At 43.2% G+C, this 19383-nt stretch overlaps 1 protein-coding gene across 1 annotated transcript in view; it reads left to right on the top strand.

Annotated features, from left to right (window-relative positions):
• GUCY2C (guanylate cyclase 2C) overlaps positions 1-19157 on the top strand; it is a gene marked incomplete at both ends in the record, with an annotated part of 69227 nt that extends 50070 nt beyond the window's left edge. Inside the window, 7 exons of the mRNA XM_082849719.1 lie at positions 1476-1634; positions 5641-5833; positions 9922-10096; positions 13763-13861; positions 16126-16220; positions 17794-17870; positions 18983-19157. Of these exons, the coding sequence (XP_082705845.1) occupies positions 1476-1634; positions 5641-5833; positions 9922-10096; positions 13763-13861; positions 16126-16220; positions 17794-17870; positions 18983-19157 (973 nt within the window). The remainder of the gene's footprint in view (positions 1-1475; positions 1635-5640; positions 5834-9921; positions 10097-13762; positions 13862-16125; positions 16221-17793; positions 17871-18982) is intronic.
• Between the last annotated feature and the right edge of the window lie 226 nt (positions 19158-19383).

Raw genomic sequence — 19383 nt, 5'->3', positions numbered from 1 at the left:
AGATGAAATGTAAGCTCGTGAAGATAAAACTAGGCCCCTGATATTTAGCCTTTAATATGGTGGTTCTCAACTTGGCCGCACACTGAAATCACCTGGGGAGATTTTTAAACTACTGATGCCAGAATCCTACCCTAGAGAGTCTGGTGTAATTGATCTGGGTGCAGGCTGGCATCAGGAGTTTAAATAAGCTCCTCAAGTGATTAAAATACACAGCCAAGGTTGAGGAAACTGTTTTAATTGAATCAATTCATCATGAAATAAGATAATCCATCCCTTACACCTGCTCCCTCACTCTTTCTACCCAACTAGACTCCATAATGGTTTCCGGTAAGAATCTCCTAGGGACCTTGTTAAATATTTCTCTTAATCCCAAACCTAGCAGTTTCCAGTCATATAGGTCTGTGATAGGACTCAGAAAAGTACTCAATTTTTAACCAACATCCCGCCCCACACCAAGGGGATTATGATGTAGTCCATCTTTTTGAGTACAGAAATGGCAACTTGTAATTGTTGTTGTGATAATGAAATGGTATGATCTATTCATCCCTTCACAACAGCTGTGTGGGACTCAGTGTGCCTCTCGACTGGGCTCTGCACCTAGGCGTGTCACAGGGTCACGAGAAGCTGCCATCTCATCTGAGTTGTCTTGATCTAACAAAATACTGCAGAGTTAGGGCTTTTGCTCTAGGACCCTGACTCTGTCTGAGGAGATACTATATAAGGCGCAGCTTTACTTTTCTTGGTCCTTTTCTTATATTCCTCTTTATTGCAAGTTGCTCCTTATTAAAATTTTAGAAAATATGAATAAACAAACAAGAAAGTAAAAACATCACCTGGTTTTTAATAGATGGCCACCAGTTTTCAAAAATTAAAAATGGGATGATAATTTTTGCTGTTTTATAAACTGGCTTTTTTCACTTAATAATATAGAGGTAGCATCTTTGTGTGTACCACGATTCTAATTTGTGTTTAATGATACATTCATATTCCATCGTTTCATATTTCAATCACTTTTTGTTACCCATTTAGGTTACTTTTAAATGTTTGCTTGTGAAGAATACCGTGGCTTTCTTTGTAGTTAACTTTCAGCACATGCATGATTGTTTCCTTCGGATAATTCTTAGAAGTAGGGTTGATGGGCCGATCGGCACGAGCATTCTTAAAGCTTATGACACATTTTACCAGATTTCCCTCCAGAAAGGCTGTAATGTATATTTTTCTTCCGTCTCACCTACATTGATTACCATTGTGCTCACATTTGTTTTTCTTTTTTTAAAATGTTATTTCTAAAAAAAAAAAAAAAAAAAATGTTATTTCTTTGATCCTTCCTCAGGTTAAAAATTTTTGCTACATTTGTTGGTCATTTTTATCCTTTCTTAGTTTAATTACCTGTCTATGATATTTGCCCATTGTTTTAATGGATGTTCATGTTTTCTTGATAATATGGAGACCTCTTCATCTATCGCTACCTACAGCCTTTTCCATGACCAAAAAAATGAAACTTACATGGATACCTTGATCCGACGTCTGCAGCTGTATTCCCGAAACCTGGAACATCTGGTGGAAGAAAGGACACAGCTGTACAAGGCAGAGAGGGACAGGGCTGACAGGCTTAATTTCATGTTGCTCCCAAGGTAAGGAAGTCCTCCCACGGACGTGATCTTCCAGACTCCGCAGACATGCTCAGCCCTTAAGGCTGAAAGCCAAAGCATATTTGTCTAGCTTTGGTTTTCTCTGTATTTATACAGGATTGGTCCCTTTCGCATATTCTTCAACAGATTGTTGTGTTTAAAAATGCACGTATCCCCACTTTTCCAGGCACTGCTCTAGATACACTTGAACAATTTAATATGTACAGAACATGTATTTATTCTGGATGCTAGTAAATAAATAAGAATCATACTGTATTAGGCGTTGTGACAACATTATTGAATTTTTTATGTATATAAAGCCATATGTTTTAGAGTGGTTTCTATCAGTCTTATTTTACACTTCTATGACACTGTGAACTAGAGAAGAAGAATTTTTAAAAATCAAAGGTGAAGAAAGAGACCAAAAAATTTGTCTGTTTCAATAATAAGCTATAGGTAGAATCTCTAAACCTTCAGAAGTAAACTGCTCACCTTCAGACTGATTTGGAGTATATTAAAATAAATTATGCTATTTCCCACCAAACATTTTAATTTAGTGCTGATTTAAATATAACATGTTGTTACTTAGTGCATTTTAGTCAAGTTTATATTGCACAATAAAATATGAGAAAATACATATTTTTTAAAAATTCATGTACCTTGCTAAGCCTTGCCCTGGTTTGCACTGTCTGAATAGCTAGAAGAAAGAGGCTGTTTTCCAGTGGCTGTGCAGTGCCGTGGAAGGAGCATGGATGGTAGAGTTAAGGTGACCTGGGTTCCAGCACCTCTTGGCCACTTCTGCTAAGTCTGGGACCTTAGGCCAATCACTGTCTCTCCCCAGTCCAAAAATGGAAATTAAAGTTTTCCTACAGAATCTGTGAGCTTTAAGGCATTTTCAGGCACTAAGTGTTAGTTTCTTTGCTTTCTTCTGTCTGCCTCAAAGTAGAGGCCAAGTTACAAGAAGTGGGAGCATCTTTAGTGGAGAAGATATGGTCCCACTCTCCCCAGGTGTCTCATCACACAGGCATCTACGGGCTGACCTCTATTTTGTGAAACAATATTACAACCATGACAGAAGAGAAAGAAATTAAGGTTGAAATCCCAGTTTAACGTTTTATAAGTGTTGGTCCTCAGGTAATAACTAAGAAATGTTAAGATAAGCAAGAAATTAAAATGTGAACAGCTGGGAAATAGGTTGGACCAAGGGGCCCACAACTGTCACAAGTGAGAGGTAATGTTCTCTGCTCAATGAATGATAAACTGTCCTCTTAGATTAAGGATAAGCGAGGCAGTGTCGCATTGGGTGAAATCATGGAAACTGAGGTCAGCTAGGCCTGACTTCAAATCATGGTTCCACCACCTACTTGTGATCTGCAGCCTTGGACAAGTTACCTAAACACTGCAAGCCTCAGTTTCCCGTCATAGACTGGCTCAAAGAATCCTCTAAAATAATGTGCACAATATAAGGTACTTAGCACAGCGTCTGTAACATCCATGGTTGTTATTACTATGCATAGTAGTTACGACTTTTATATATTACTTGCATTAATTATTATTTTATTTTGAACCCATGCTCATTGAGCATATCAGCTCTACATTAATAAAGGAATGATTTTGAGCTCATATGAGTTGTTTTCTAAATAAAGAAATAGTTTCTCTTCTACAAGCCTGAATGAGGAGGTAGGAGTTACTCACATGCCCTGTTCAGCCATCTGGCCCTGAAGAAAGCCTAATGCAGAACCCACGTGCCCTCAGCCTGGCATTGGTACCCTGGGCATAGGCTGGAGCCCTTATTATTCACTTTAGAGAGGGAGTTTCTGTTAGTGCTCTGCGAATGTTCTTTATGTAATGCATCAGTCCTTGCCTGGCCTTTCATGCTGAGTTGTGACAAAAACAACATCCTGATGATTTAGCTGCCTTCCCAGCTTTTTATCACTGATGGTTTTAACCAGTAATGACACTCACGATTTGAAACAACTGGCTCAGCACCGTGGATTTTTTTCCTACCCTTGGTTCAGTATGCCATGTCGACCACTAGACGGGAGATGTTCCCGTTGGATCACCAAAGATTGTAGAGCAAGGGCTGCAATACACAGTGACTGCAGGGCAAGTCACTTTGATCATTTATATACAAGTTCTTTGTATTTGCAAAAGAAAACTAAAATATACATGCATGACACCTAGAAGAATCCAAAATAAATATTACAGCAAAATTGTGAATAAGTTACAGGTAGGAGCCAGATAATACTTAGACACTTATTTCACAGTACTCCTGGGGGGTTTGAAACAGGTTAAAATAGAAGTTTTTTCTACCTATGGAGAAAACTACCTACCTGTGGGAAGCACTTCTAAGACTCTGTATACTGTGTCAGCAAAAACCTGTTATCGAAGTTCACCAGGTTAAGTCATAGCCCTTCCTTCATTTATCCACCAACATTAGTTTCTCTCTCAGGTAACATACTATTTTCTAAGCTCATATGACTTTTCAGCTATAAGCAGTAAAATGAAGGGCAAAGATGGCGAAGTATCCAATCTTATCATTAGTCTATGTAGCCTCCAAATAATCTGCACCCTTCTACGGGGCACGTAAAGAACCGCCGCCCCAGACGTGCCCCTGCGAATCTGACCAGCCACACGGCGGGGACGGTTTTCAAGTTCCCAGATTTCATCGTCGTACCCACTGAACGGACCTCCCTTGATGCTCTGGAGGTTTTCTAAATGAGTTTTGGGAATGCTGGTGGTTGATTGGCTGTCTGTTTTCCAGGAAAGTGCCAGACCTTCTTCCTTTACTGCAGCCAGCACACCTCCAAAGCTTCCCCATCACCCCGAGGATCCGAGGCCTGGGTTGTGCAGGAATGTGATGCAATTCAAGGCTGAAGGCTGGGAGTTACTGAGTTCCGGCACTGGCTCTGCCCTCAGTGGCTCTGGGACCTTGTGCAAGTCATACTTTTTATTTGGTTGGGTTTCTCTGGCTGCACCGTGCAGCTTGTGGGATCTCAGTTCCCCGACCAGGGATTGAACCCAGGCTCTGGACAGTGAAAGCATGGAGTCCTAACCACTGGGCCGCCAGGGAACTCCCCATACTTTCTTTTTAAGCCTCAGCTTTCTCATCTGGAAAAGTAAGGGATTTTATGACCTCTGTCGTACCTCCCAGCTTGCAGGCGGTCCATACTCTGGTCCTTTACCAAGTGATCCCAAAGGCAGACAGGGAACACGCAGCCTCATGTCAGCACCCCTCCCCCCCATTTACTCAATGAAAAGGCAACTTGGCACATAAAGGAAGCGTGGCATCTCTTCTTGTGGTTCTTCTCTCTTAATTCTGAGCCTAATATACTGCCCTTTATGTCTGTTCAACAAAGATAGTCTAAGTTGCTTCTATTCGACTTGTGCAGTTTTAGCAGAATTTTAACTTGTTTACGTGGTAACTGATGTTGCTTTTTAAAGGACCCAATTCTGCTCCAAAATGTTTCAAATAAATCTGGGTTCAGAATATATCAAAATTCATTTTAAATACATTATTTCTTCATAGTGATATTAAACAAGGCCGTGTTAAATATGCCAGGGAAGTAAAACTATTTACTGATGAGAAAGTCAGATCTGATAGCTATCGTGAGTCAAGCTCTTACATCAATGACACACTCTCCTTCTCGGCTTCTGGATGTAGAGCGCTATCTAAAAGAAGCTATCAATAGAGAGGTAAAAAGTGAGCAAGTATTAGGATTGTGTAGGTATTACAGTTATGTGTACATGTATATTAGTGTTATAATCAAGTATTAAATTAATACTGAACCTCCTATTCATCTGAGGTCAAATACATGTGTTACGTGTGTGTGTAGTATATTCATACATTTTGTTTATGCAAACTATCTTTGCTTCCTAGCCACACAATTCACTGGAAATCCCCAATTTTAGAATTCCTGGTGGACAATTAGTACAGCCTCAAAGATTTCTGTAGGGGAAGAAGAAATTTGCTGAAGTTGAAGGCCTTGTTTTTCGCTTCCTCATCTAGGCTGGTGGTCAAGTCTCTGAAGGAGAAAGGCATCGTGGAGCCTGAACTATACGAGGAAGTTACAATCTACTTCAGTGACATTGTGGGGTTCACCACCATCTGCAAGTATAGCACCCCCATGGAAGTGGTGGACATGCTCAATGACATCTATAAGAATTTTGACCACATTCTCGATCACCACGACGTGTACAAGGTAACCACTTCACCTAATAGGCTGAATGATGGTTCAGCCCCAGGTCAGCAGAGCCAGAATTGGTTGTTTCTGTTATTACAGTCCTCCGTCGCTACCCACTAGCCCCTCTGCCCCAGGATTGGTTCCAGGACCCCCATGGATCCCCAAATCCCCAGATGCTCAAGTCCCTTGTATAAAATGACATATTTGCATATGACCTATGTACATCCCCATGTACTTTAAATCATCTCTAGATTACTTATAATACCTAATACAATGTAGATGCTATATAAATAGTTGCTGGAGTGTGGCAAATTCAAGTTTTACGTTTTGGAACTTTCTGGAATTTTGTTTAAATATTTTTGATTCATGGTTCGTTGAATCCACAGTGCGGAACCTGTGGATACAGAGGCCAGCTCTACTCAGGTCTTGTCCTTTGTAATTTAAGATTTAATGAATTAGTGGTTGAATCTGAGCTAAAAGTGAAGGGAAGTGGAAGAATAAGAAGGGTCGTAAGTCGAAATGACCTTGTGACTTTAAGGACCAATATGAAAGACACAACATACAGTCCAGCAGGAATGAATTTGGGGTGTTAAAGTTAGGGAAAATGGTTTACTCTTCGGTCATCTTCACAAAATGGGCAGTGTTTAGGCTGATTATGAATGAAGGAGAGAAGGCACCAGAGGTATTCTCAGGAGAATTGGAATCTTTTGTCATTGTTGCTGAAGTAGCAAGCATCGTTCGAAGAAGAGTAAAGAACAGAGCTGGATCTGTTGCCTGACCAGGGTGCCGGCCAGTTCCGGGCTGATAATGTCTGAATTGGAAGAGTAAAGGAGAATTGCATTCCCACATTTTCATGTTGGAAAAGCAGCAGAGCATGTGGAACAAGTAACTTCAGAATTAGAGCTCTTTATTCAAATCCCAGGTTGCCCCACCTCATAAAATATAGTATTTAATTTCAGCAAGTCTCAATCTACCTATCAGTAAAATGGCGCAATAATACCTAACTCAGTGGATTATTTTGAAGATTACTGAGATAAACAATATGACTAAAACTCTGTATGCTTAAGTTTAGGGGTCATTCATGTAACAGTCTGTTATGATGGTTTTACCCACCGGGAGGACTTCCTTTTAGGATTTATCTTAGCCCAGTCCTCACCCTATGTGGATCAGAAAGCCATGCTAACAAGAGTTCCCGTTGAATAGAAAATGATTATGCATTTTTTTTTTTTTTTTTTTTTTTTGCGGTACGCGGGCCTCTCACTGTTGTGGCCTCTCCCGTTGCGAAGCACAGGCTCCGGACGCGCAGGCTCAGCGGCCATGGCTCACGGACCCAGCCGCTCCGCGGCATGTGGGATCTTCCCGGACCGGGGCACGAACCCGTGTCCCCTGCATCGGCAGGCGGACTCTCAACCACTGCGCCACCAGGGAAGCCCGATTATGCATTTTAGAGATACTCAGCAAAATGAAGTTAACTAACCAACACACGTGAACTATGTATATGATTATGAAAATAATATTAAAAGGGAGAACATTTATCAAAGAATAAATAAGTCTACTACCTATTGCAAGAAAAGTGATTGGAATCATAGTACAAGAAAGTGTATTATGTCTTAGAGGAACCTGTAATTATTATTATTTATTTTTTTAACATCTTTATTGGAGTATAATTGCTTTACAATGGTGTGTTAGTTTCTGCTGTATAACAAAGTGAATCAGCTATACATATACATATATCCCCATATCCCCTCCCTCTTGCGTCTCCCTCCCACCCTCCCTATCCCACCCCTCTAGGTGGTCATAAAGCACCAAGCTGATCGCCCTGTGCTATGTGGCTGCTTCCCACTAGCTATCTGTTTTACATTTGGTAGTGTATATATGTCCATGCCACGGTCTCACTTCGTCCCAGCTTACCCTTACCCCTCCTGGTGCCCTCCAGTCCATTCTCTACATCTGTGTCTTTATTCCTGTCTTGCCCCTAGGTTCATCAGAACCTTTTTTTTTTTTTTTTAGATTCCATATATATGTGTTAGCATACAGTATTTGTTTTTCTCTTTCTGACTTACTTCACTCTGTGTGACAGACTCTAGGTCCATCCACCTCACTACAAATAACTCAATTTCGTTTCTTTTTATGGCTGAGTAATATTCCATCGTATATATGTGCCACACCTTTATCCATTCATCTGTCGATGGGCACTTAGGTTGCTTCCATGTCCTGGCTATTGTAAATAGAGCTGCAATGAACATTGTGGTACATGACTCATTTTGAATTATGGTTTTCTCAGGGTATATGCCCAGTAGTGGGATTGCTGGGTCGTATGGTAGTTCTATTTTTAGTTTTTTAAGGAACCTCCATACTGTTCTCCGTAGTGGCTGTATCAATTTACATTCCCACCAGCAGTGCAGGAGGGTTCCCTTTTCTCCACACCCTCTCCAGCATTTATTGTTTCTAGATTTTTTTTTTTTTTTTTTTTTTTTGCGGTACGCAGGCCTCTCACTGTTGTGGCCTCTCCCGTTGCAGAGCACAGGCTCCGGACGCACAGGCTCAACGGCCATGGCTCACGGGCCCAGCCGCTCCGCGGCATGTGGGATCTTCCCGGACCGGGGCACGAACCCGTGTCCCCTGCATCGGCAGGCAGACTCTCAACCACTGCACTACCAGGGAAGCCCTGTTTCTAGATTTTTTGCTGATGGCCATTCTGACAGGTGTGAGGTGATATCTCATTGTAGTTCTGACTTGCATTTCTCTAATGATTAGTGATGTTGAGCATCCTTTCATTTGTTTGTTGGCAGTCTGTGTATCTTCTTTGGAGAAATGTATATATATTTAGGTCTTCTGCCCATTTTTGGATTGGGTTGTTTGTTTTTTTGATATTGAGCTGCATGAGCTGCTTGTATATTTTGGAGATTAATCCTCTGTCAGCTGCTTCGTTTGCAAATATTTTCTCCCATTCTGAGGGTTGTCTTTTGGTCTTGTTGTGGTTTCCTTTGCTGTGAAAAAGCTTTTAGGTTTCATTAGGTCCCATTTGTTTATTTTTGTTTTTATTTCCATTTCTCTAGGAGGTGGGTCAGAAAGGATCTTGCTGTGATTTATGTCATAGAGTGTTCTGCCTGTGTTTTCCCTAAGAGTTTTATAGTGTCTGACTTTACATTTAGGTCTTTAATCCATTTTGAGTTTTATAATTATTTTTTGCCAAATAGTTTATAAAAAATGATAAGAGCCAAAGATGACTTTTCTGGTATTTGGAGGTGTTCCTAAAATTATATAAAACCATTCAGATTATTTCAACATTGATAGAATTGTCATTACATCTGGATGATTCATATTATTATAAAGTACTTTCATATGGTTAAAATCCTTTATAGTGGGGACTTCCCTGGTGGTGCAGTGGTTAAGAATCTGCCTGCCAATGCAGCCGACATGTGTTCGAGCCCTGGTCCGGGAAGATCCCACATGCCGCGGAGCAACTAAGCCCGTGCGCCACAACTACTGCAGCCCGTGCACCTAGAACCCGTGCTCCGCAACAAGAGAAGCCACCACAATGAGAGGCCTGTGCACCGCAACGAAGAGTAGCCCCTGCTCGCCACAACTAAGGAAAGCCCGTGCACAGCAACGAAGACCCAACACAGCCAAAAATTAATTTAAAAATTAATTTTAAAAATATTTTTAGGGCTTCCCTGGTGGCGCAGTGGTTAAGAGTCCATCTGCAAATGCAGCGTACATGGGTTCGTGCCCCCGTCCGGGAAGATCCCACATGCCATGGAGCGGCTAGGCCCGTGAGCCATGGCTGCTGAGCCTGTGCGTCCAGAGCCTGTGCTCCGCAACAGGAGAGGCCACAACAGTGAGAGGCCCACTTACCGCAAAAAAAAAAAAAATATTTTTAAAAATCCTTTATAGTTGTTTTATCAGCTATTTCACTAGGCTATAAAAACCCTGAAGAAATTAGCGTAGAACTGGTCTTGAGCTAGTCCCAGAAAAAGCATACAGGGCCATGCTCATACTGAGTTCTCGAAAATTTTTGTATTTTTTATGTGACTAACTGCTTCTGTTTGATTTCTTGTGCCATTAGAAGGGGCAGATTCACTAATGAGAAACTACTTCCACAGGTGGAAACCATTGGTGATGCCTACATGGTGGCTAGTGGTTTGCCTAAGAGAAATGGCAACCGGCATGCAATTGACATCGCCAAGATGGCTTTGGACATCCTCAGCTTCATGGGGACCTTTGAGCTAGAGCATCTTCCCGGCCTCCCAATATGGATTCGCATTGGAATTCACTCTGGTATGTAGTTGAGCATTGTAGCAATCGAGAACCGTATGTACCTCTGTGCACCGACTAAGTCAGAAAGGTTAAAGGATCTTCAGACGTGATCAATTTTCACATGAGGTTTACTCTTGAATCCTCCTGCCAAATACGAAGTCCCGTTACACATCCTGACATAATTAGACCTATAATTAGTCTCTAGAGAGTTCTAGGAAACGACAGCCGTGACAGCACTCATGGAACGATAAACACCCACCAACCACGAACTAAAATACCAAGCTCCGGACTTCCTATTCAAGGTGCCCTATTTACTATGTCATTTATCTCTTCCCCATTCCCTCCCTCTCCCCCACCCCCAACTTCTGTGTATTTTTTTCCCACTGAAATATTACAATATCTTAAATGGATTATGTTATCTACAGGGGGAAAACATATCTGGTCAGATCCCTACAATAAAAGGGCGTTTATATTCCCCCAACCCCTCAGTGGTACAGAAAGTACATGGATCACTTTAAAGACCATGAACCTTATCCAACCTTGAATGTAGAGATTTGAGAAGATGAGTTACAAATACAGCAAGTCCCCTACATACGAACCTTCAAGTTGCGAACTTTTAAAGATGCAAACATGCGTTCGCGTGTCCAGTCATGTAAGTTAGTTCACATGTCTGGCGTATGTTGTCACATGCGTGCATCCTCTACAAGTGGTTGTGCTTTTGTGTACTTTACTGTATAGTACTGTTTAGAGTACAGTAGTACAGTATCTTTATTTCGAGCCCAGGATGTCCAGAAGTGAGCGTAAAAGCAGCGATGACGTCGCTGGTACTACTGTGCTTTTCAAGCTACTGTACTGTAAGATTAAAAATGTTTTCTTTATTTTTTGTGTTTGTTTTTTATGTATTATTAGTGTGAAAAGTATTATAAACCTATTACAGTACAGTACTATATAGCCAATTGTGTTAGTTGGTTACCTAGGCTAACTTTGCTGGACTTAGAAACAAATTAGACTTAACACACTCTCAGAACAGAGCTCGTTCCTATGTAGGGACTTATGGTATTACAGAAGAATATAGTGGTAGAGGAACTCAGAAGTCATCTAGATCAATCTTTTACAGGGCATAAATTATACTTTCCAAGATAAGTAATAATATAACCACGTTTAGAACAAGTAATCCCAGGACTCCCTGAAAACTCAGTATTTCCAAAGTCAGCTCACTCCTTTATCAAATAGTTGTAATTGTTAGACAGTCTTTCCTTGTGTTAAAGTAAATCACATCTCCCTATAATTTCTTGTCATTGCCCCTTTTTCTGCTCTCCAAGCCTCACAGAAGACACAGGGTAGAGAAAACCCAAGAGGTCACTCCAGGCTTTGTGGTGAGGGCCAGACAACTGCATTTGCAAAAGTCATCCTGTATCCACCGTGCCTAGCACAGAAGTAAATATTTGGTTGAGTAATGGTTGAGTTGAGTAATGGTTGGTTGAGTAATGAATCAGTGAACTAGAAGTTAAAAACTGCTGCCACATCTTTGACAGCCAGGAACATAGCTGTGGCCTTCCCCGGTCATGTCACAACCAAATTGTCGTAGATGTTTACATATACACATAAGGGAACTGTTCGGCATCTCCCTGACCCATCACAAATTGTCAGGCCTGGAGGAAGGGACAGCAGCAGAACTGATGGAACCAGGGAGAGAGAATGGAGCTCTGGGTCCTGGTCCCCTCTCTTTTCCTCTGTGACCTACTCAATGCCTGAGTGACTGCCAGGGCCCAGGCACTGTCACATTGGGCTGGAATGAGAGTAAATAGTAGACACATATACCGGGACGGGTTTATCCCTAAGAAATTAAAAGGTTGCAGTTAAATATTGATAGTTGAAGACAAAACATAACATCTGCAGGCATTTTCCACCTCCAGGCCCTTCCCAGTTTTATCATTCCATTTTTGAAGTGACTAGTCAAGACACAGCCTTGGGAAGCTCAGAGATCTTTTTTTTTTTTTAATTTATTTTATTGAAGTATAGTTGATTTACAATGTATTAGTTTCTGGTGTACAGCAAAGTGATTCATTTATACATACATATACTAGTTTGCATCTGCTAATCCCAAACTCCCAGTCTGTCCCTCCCCTCATCCCCCCTCCCCCTTGGCAACCACAGGTTGTTCTCTATGTCTGTGAGTCTGTATCTGTTTCGTAGATAAGTTCATTTGTGTCATATTTTAGATTCTGGGAAGCTCAGAGAGCTTCTAATCAAGTAGCTGCTGCTGTTTTTGCTTGTTTTTTATTTCTCTGTGGTTTGTTTTGTTCTTTGCATTGAACCTAACAGGGGAGGGTTCAGTATTTTTATTTTTTCAGTGTTCATAAACAATGAACAACTCAATGTTCAATTTTTTCAGTGTTCATAAACACAGAGTATTTGTAGGACGAATCTATCAAGAAACTCATAGAGGTCAAGACCCAATCAGCCAACCATAAAATCAATAGTTACCTCTATCCAAAACCCAATTTTGCAGTTTCGGAGTTAATCTTTAACTTCGAAAATTTTAACTCCTTGCATTCCGTCATTCCACACAAATGCTTGCATGAGCAAACCCTTCTTTCCTACCTGATATGCCACTGTGCATCGCCTTGCCTTGGCTTTTGTTCTTCCTTTTGGAGTATCCTTGTGCGACAGGCTCCCCATTCTGTATTCACATGGTGCATGAAATGCTCAGGGAAGAAGATGCCAAGTCCTTGTCTTCTGGGTCTTCCATCATCAGGCCACCAATGCGAAAAAGGCTACTCTGACTTAAATAAAAATAAAATAAAACTTGGGCCACTGAGCCTTCGAGTGTACTGTGCCCTCCAGCAGTTCAGAGCTCCGGGCTGTGTGGCTGGAAGAGGAAGCAAGCAGTGGGATAGTCTTCATCCTTCCTGAGAGCCTTCTATTTAATATATTAAAGAGGGGGACTTCCCTGGTGGTCCAGTGGTAAAGAATCCACCTTAACAATGCAGGGGACGCGGGTTCGATCCCTGGTCAGGGAACTAAGATCCCACATGCTGCGGGGCAGCTAAGCCTGCTGAGCTCACGCACCTCAACTAGAGAGCCCGCGTGCTGCAAACTACAGAGCCCAGGCGCTCTGGAGCCCACGCGCCACAACTAGAGAGAGAAAACCCACATGCCATAGCTAGAGAGAAGCCCGCACGCTGCGACAAAAGATCCCGTGTGCCACAACTAAGACCCAGTGTGGCTGAAAATAAATTAAATAAATAAATAATAAATAAATCTTTATATATATGTGTGTATATATATACATATATACACATACATATACATACATATATACATATATACACACACACACACACACACACACACACACACACACACACACACACACACACACATATATAATCTCAAGGAGCACTTTACACCTCTGCAGCCTGGATCTCTAGATGCCTTGTTTCTTGCCGATGAGCTTCTCTGTGCTAGAGCAAAATACTTTCTGAAAGCGTGATTTGAATAATGGTGCTCCCCCAGTGAATACATTGACTTAAAGCAAAAGTCACAGGTCGCATTTCCCACCTTGAACCGCTTCTCCATGAAATGAGGTATCGCGCATCGTGACCCTGAGAAGAGGCCTGCCCCCCCCCCAACTCCACTGTGTGACTTCTGTTGCCTCCACCTCTTGTTTTCTGTCCCTCTCAGGTCCCTGTGCTGCCGGAGTTGTGGGCATCAAGATGCCCCGTTATTGCCTGTTCGGAGATACAGTCAACACAGCCTCGCGGATGGAATCCACTGGCCTCCGTAAGAAGGGAGACTGCTTTTTTTAGAGGACAGAGATTCTGTCTTCCAGCAGAGGGGAATTGTAGGATAAAATGCAGAATAAGTGCCAGTGAGATGAAGAATGACTCTTCACACTGACTGGCCGTGAGCCTGGGCCAATCCGGTCCTTGCTACAAATGGCCGTTTACTGATAATTTTTTTTTTTTTTTTTTTTTTTTGCGGTACGCGGCCCTCTCACTGCTGTGGCCTCTCCTGTTGCGGAGCACAGGCTCCGGACGCGCAGGCTCAGCGGCCATGGCTCACGGGCCCAGCCGCTCCGCGGCATGTGGGATCTTCCTGGACCGGGGCACAAACCCGCGTCCCCTGCATCGGCAGGTGGACCCTCAACCACTGTGCCACCAGGGAAGCCCTACTGATAACTGTTTTATTCTTCCTTTTTGACTCAGTTTTAGACTGTTATCATTAATTTGGGTTCATTTGCAATGCATTCAGGCATGCTCTACCTGGAATAGCCATGAAATTTAGCATAGATCCATGTAAGTTAAACAGAAATTCCGTTTAACAGGAATCTATTCAGGCAAGGGTATGAACAGAAGAGCCTGAAGGGAAGGGCTAATGATGCCATAGCTTCTGCTTGTCTCTCTATTGCCTGCAGACAGGAAGGAGTTCCTAGGACATTTAAAGTACGATGGTAGTTACATGTATAGCCCGTAAAGCTGTGGCGTTGGACTTGGTTCCTGGAAGGAGCCTGATATCTGTGGCAGCAGCCGCCATTTACATGGCCTCACAGGCATCAGCTGAGAAAAGGACCCAAAAAGAAATTGGAGATATTACTGGTGTTGCTCATGTTACAGTCAGACAGTCCTACAGACTAATCTGTCCTCGGGCCCCAGATCTGTTTCCTACAGACTTCAAATTTGACACCCCTGTGAACAAACTACCACAGCTATAAATTGAGGCAGCTAATGTCAAGCTCCTGTGAACACTGAACTTTGCCTGATGTACATAGCCTTACAAAGTGCTGGACTGAGCATTTAATAAGGAAAAACGAAGGACATGGTATGCATTCCAGGGCTAAATTTTTTTTTAGGTTTACTTTTTTTTTTAAATTTATTTATTTTTGGCTACGTCGGGTCTTCGTTCCTGCACGCAGGATTTCTCTTAAACTGAATAGAAATTCAGTGAGTTAGATACAGAGTATATACCCTGGTTCACTTTCCTATTCCTCTTTTATTTGGTTTTCCTTGGAATTGGTTTTAATAAAGAAAATGATAAGTATTTGTTATATGCAAAAGCTTATATTGCGTTTTTCTGGCAAGGTAGAGGCAGTGTTTGTTACATGTAGTAAATGCTCAATAAATACCTATGACTATGATAATATTAGAAATATATACAAGAGAGAAAGAAAGCATTGGTAATGTGTGTGCGGGCTTACAAAACACTGGTGGTAGTATGGTATTTTGGCAGTCTACTGACAACCTGATACTGGTTTGAACTAGAAAATCACGGTGTAAAGGAAATAATAAGGTTGGGGCCAAACAGACGGGTTAAAATCATAACTATACAAGTCACTGTCTGTGTAAGCTTGGGAGGAAGTTACCTCATCTTTCTAGGCATCAGAAAGTTGAAGATACAAATTGAGGATGGGATTCCAACCTTGCTGGAAGTGTTTCTGGAAGGAGTTGAAGTGATGTGTTTTAAGCATTGAGCAGCCCTCTGGTACATGGTAGGCAGGCAATATGGGGTTTTCGTTATTCTTACTGTTGTTACTGTCTGTGGCACCCAGAGTGGGAAGGTGTTATATAGTAATCAATCAGTGAACAAGATTGCCCTCACCACTTGTTTGTTAGAAGGATAACCATTACCCGGGAAGAGTAAAATACGAGAAAGTCAAGACTCTATAACTCTCTCCAGAATCTTCACCTTGCCGCCAACACTTTAGCTACTTATTGGAATGTCTATATGGAGACACCGGAGCAAATTCCACCTTTTAAGCTCAGCACCACAGGCTAAATCCAAAGCCAGGCCCAGGGGCTCCCACTCTGAGCTGGGATGAGAATTTACGGGGCACAGCCTAAGGAGCCCCCTCCCTCAGGACCCTCTCTCTTCCCATGTGCGATAATAGTTCTTATCTCACTGATGATATTTTTTTAGTATTTTTACTGCAGTATCTAAGCTGCCAAGAGCACCTGTAATAAATATTCTGGCTCAAGGGGAAACCAATGGTGCCACATAATAGCTCTCAAAACGGGTGAGATTTTCATTGATCTGTTTCGCATTTCCAGCCTTGAGAATTCATGTGAGCGGCTCCACGATATCCATCCTGAAGAGAACGGAGTGCCAGTTCCTGTATGAAGTGAGAGGAGAAACGTACTTAAAGGTAAGGAGTCCACGGAGACAGCACCCAGAGGAAAGCTCTCACCAGCACCTGGGGGATGCCTCCTTTGAGACTGGATATCCAATGATCAGTATATTGATGAGCATGAGAATGAAGGGTGCTTTCCTACTCTCCCCGCAATGATCACCCACCCTCCCCTGTAGGAGAAGCTACCACCGAAGACTATAAACTCAGAACATCCCTTTACTCCAAAGACCCCTCCTGATGTTTTGAACTATGGCCACTACGTTATAAAATGCTGCCACCATTTCTTTCACCTGTATCCAGGTTTGTCCCCAGTTCCCCCTCCACTCCCAAGAGCTAAGTCTATTGCAGGACTACTTTAGTCAAAGCCCCCCTCTCCCCACTTATGTCCTCGCTTTTACTGCAAGATGCTGCTACTCTCTAAGGCCACCTTTCTTGCTGTACTTTTCTGAGGTTCTGGACCAGTGAACCTCAAGGTGTGGCTCCACATTCTGACTCAGCATCGTCCGGGCACTTGTTACAATGCGGATGCCTGGACTCCCCCCACAGGCCTGCGGAGTCAGACTCTCCTTGGGTGTAGATCAGAAATCTGTACTTGAAACACGTACTCTATGTGACTGTGATGCGCAGGGAGACGGAAGAATCCCCGTTTCAGATGCGCCACGCTGCCCCGCACATTTAGAACAGCAGCCCTCGAGAGCCACCGCGCGTCTCCAGGTGGCCCACCGGCTGCTAGTTGAAGGCAACCGCACTCACGGTTGGTCTGAAGCCACTGATCGGCCAAGACCACCTGCCTCTACTAGTCATAGGGCCGCTGGCCTCTACTCTGTGACAACTGGGAAAGCCTCCTTTTAGGTAGTTGTGTCCAAACATCACACTTGCTTTTTTAATTCTCCATAAATACATTTTCTGCAGGGTGTTCCCCCCAAAACAGAAGTGGTCTAAGGATTATTACAGTCCAAACAGAGCCCCAAACCACAACTGTTTTGAATGAGTGATTTTTTAAAACATAAACATCCAGTCTCCTTTTCAAATACAAGCTCTAGCAAAACCAGAATTGCCTGTGTTTCCCTTTATTTTATAGCCTCCAGATGGGCCCAGCCAGTGGTACTTAGTGAATGTTTATTATGATGCACATGCGTTTATAATTTACACACTTAATGTGGGGAAACTGTGGCACAAGTTTCGTGGCAAAGTTTTGGGACAAAAAGGGCCGTAATAAAACGTAGACAACAGAAACCAGTTGGATTCGTTGGCGTAGCAGGATTGCAGAGGAATGTTCTTCCTTCTTCATTTAGAGCTCTAGTGCTGTTGCTGTGGTGATATTTTGAAATATCTTTTGGGAAAAAAGAAAATTCTACTTTGAAAAAACACGTCTGGTGGATGAGAGACTTATTTTTTAACAGGCACTTAGACATAAAGATCGGTGTACAGATAATGCAAATCATATCAGGAACAGGTGCTGTCCTAAAATATGGGCACTGATGAGAAACTCAGAGGTGAAATGTCTGTTGCAAACATACTTGTCAGAACGGTGGGCTAGAGCCGACTGTCTTGGTCTCCATGGTACACACCTTTCTTTTCTCTCTAGGGAAGAGGAACTGAGACCACCTACTGGCTGACCGGGGGGAAGAACCAGGAGTACAACCTGCCAACCCCTCCGACCGCGTAAGCTGCCTGCGGCTGTGATGGGGAGGGGTGGGGGAGGGGAGGTCTTGGCTTTGTAAGTTGTGCTACGTGCAGCCGGTTTAACTGTGGTCGAGTGCTTTGCCAGTGGCAGTGATGCAATGAATACAAGGTGAGAGACTACACACATGAAAAAGCTTGGAAACCTCCCTTCTCTGACTGCTAGAGGGTTTCAGGTCTGCTCAGGAGACCAGAGGACAGTTTAGGGCTCCCTCCCTGCCCCTCTGGTCGTAACAAAAGTAGAGCAGTGGAGCACACTGTACTGCATTGCCTCCCGTGCCTGCAGTGCTCTGCCGTCACCCGATGAAACAGGAACGCCCCCAGCTCCAGGACTGCGGGTCTGGGTTTTCACATGGAGCATGTGTTCCCCGTGAGATGAGGAAGACAGGTTTCCTGTCCAAGTAACCGGTTTCAGGTTCCCCTAAAGATGATTCAAACGGTCTTCAGTTGCACCTTGGCCACTGCGATCAGTCACTGTGGCCATTGGAATGGCTTTTGCTGTGGTGGAGAAACCCTGTTTTGCAGACTCCTAGACGCAGGACCCAGACACATGGGGAAGACCGTAGAGATGCCAAGACAACCCAGATCGTCCCTGGGTCACGGGGAAGCTGGCCCCTTATTAAGAGCACCCCAGGTCCCTTCTAAACTCTTGAAACCCTCCACCTGTTGTGAGCCCTCCCCAGACAAGCCACACTCCTAGGAAGGTGTGGGACCAATGTGTTTTCAGAGTTTCGTGGTGGCAGGGGCCTAGCACCCGCCTGGCTTCCTTTCCCCTCCCTGCAGAGGTATGTGTAAACCTAACCGTGCCTCCGAATTCCGCAGCATGTTGTTTCACTTTGAAATTGAAATATATCAATAATTTCCTGCTCGAAATATATTCTGCTTTTCCTACAACTACACAGAGCAGGGATGACAGATCTTTAAGCTCATCAAGGGAAGGCAAGGATCATTTTGTGTGCTCTGGACTTCCTGTGTTCAGCCCAGAATAGGTGTTCAACAAGTATTCAGTGAATGGAACTGGCGGTTCTGGAGCTGAGGGATAGTCTGTATGAATTGCTGAGAAGATCCGTTTTCCCTCCGCACTCTCTCTCCAGGGAAAGCCAACAGCGATTGCAAGCCGAGTTTGTAGACATGATCGCCAGCTCTTTACAGAAAAGACAGGCCTCAGGGATAAGGAACAGAAAACCAACCCGGGTAGCCAGCTACAAGAAGGGCACCCTGGAATACTTGCAGCTGAACACGACAGACAAGGAGGGCACCCATTTCTAAACCTCAGTGAAGTCTAAGGGCTCGGGCAAACTAAGCCCAGCTGCACTTGGGCAGGTGTCCTGAAGCTTCCATTTCCCTGACACCTCAGTGGAACGGAAGAAGACTTAGATGCAACCTCTTCAGCCTCGGTTGCCCTGTCTGGAACATAGACTTGCTTCTGTGAATCAGTTGTGTGCCCTCAGTGCGATAATTACCTTTTACTCTGGGGCCCAATCTCAACAGTTAC

This window comes from Leucopleurus acutus (assembly GCF_964270905.1).
Source record: "Leucopleurus acutus genome assembly, chromosome: 11".
Taxonomy (NCBI): Eukaryota; Metazoa; Chordata; class Mammalia; order Artiodactyla; family Delphinidae; genus Leucopleurus; species Leucopleurus acutus.
The sequence above is the reverse complement of the archived record's forward strand: the minus strand, read 5'-3'. Positions and strand labels throughout refer to the sequence as shown.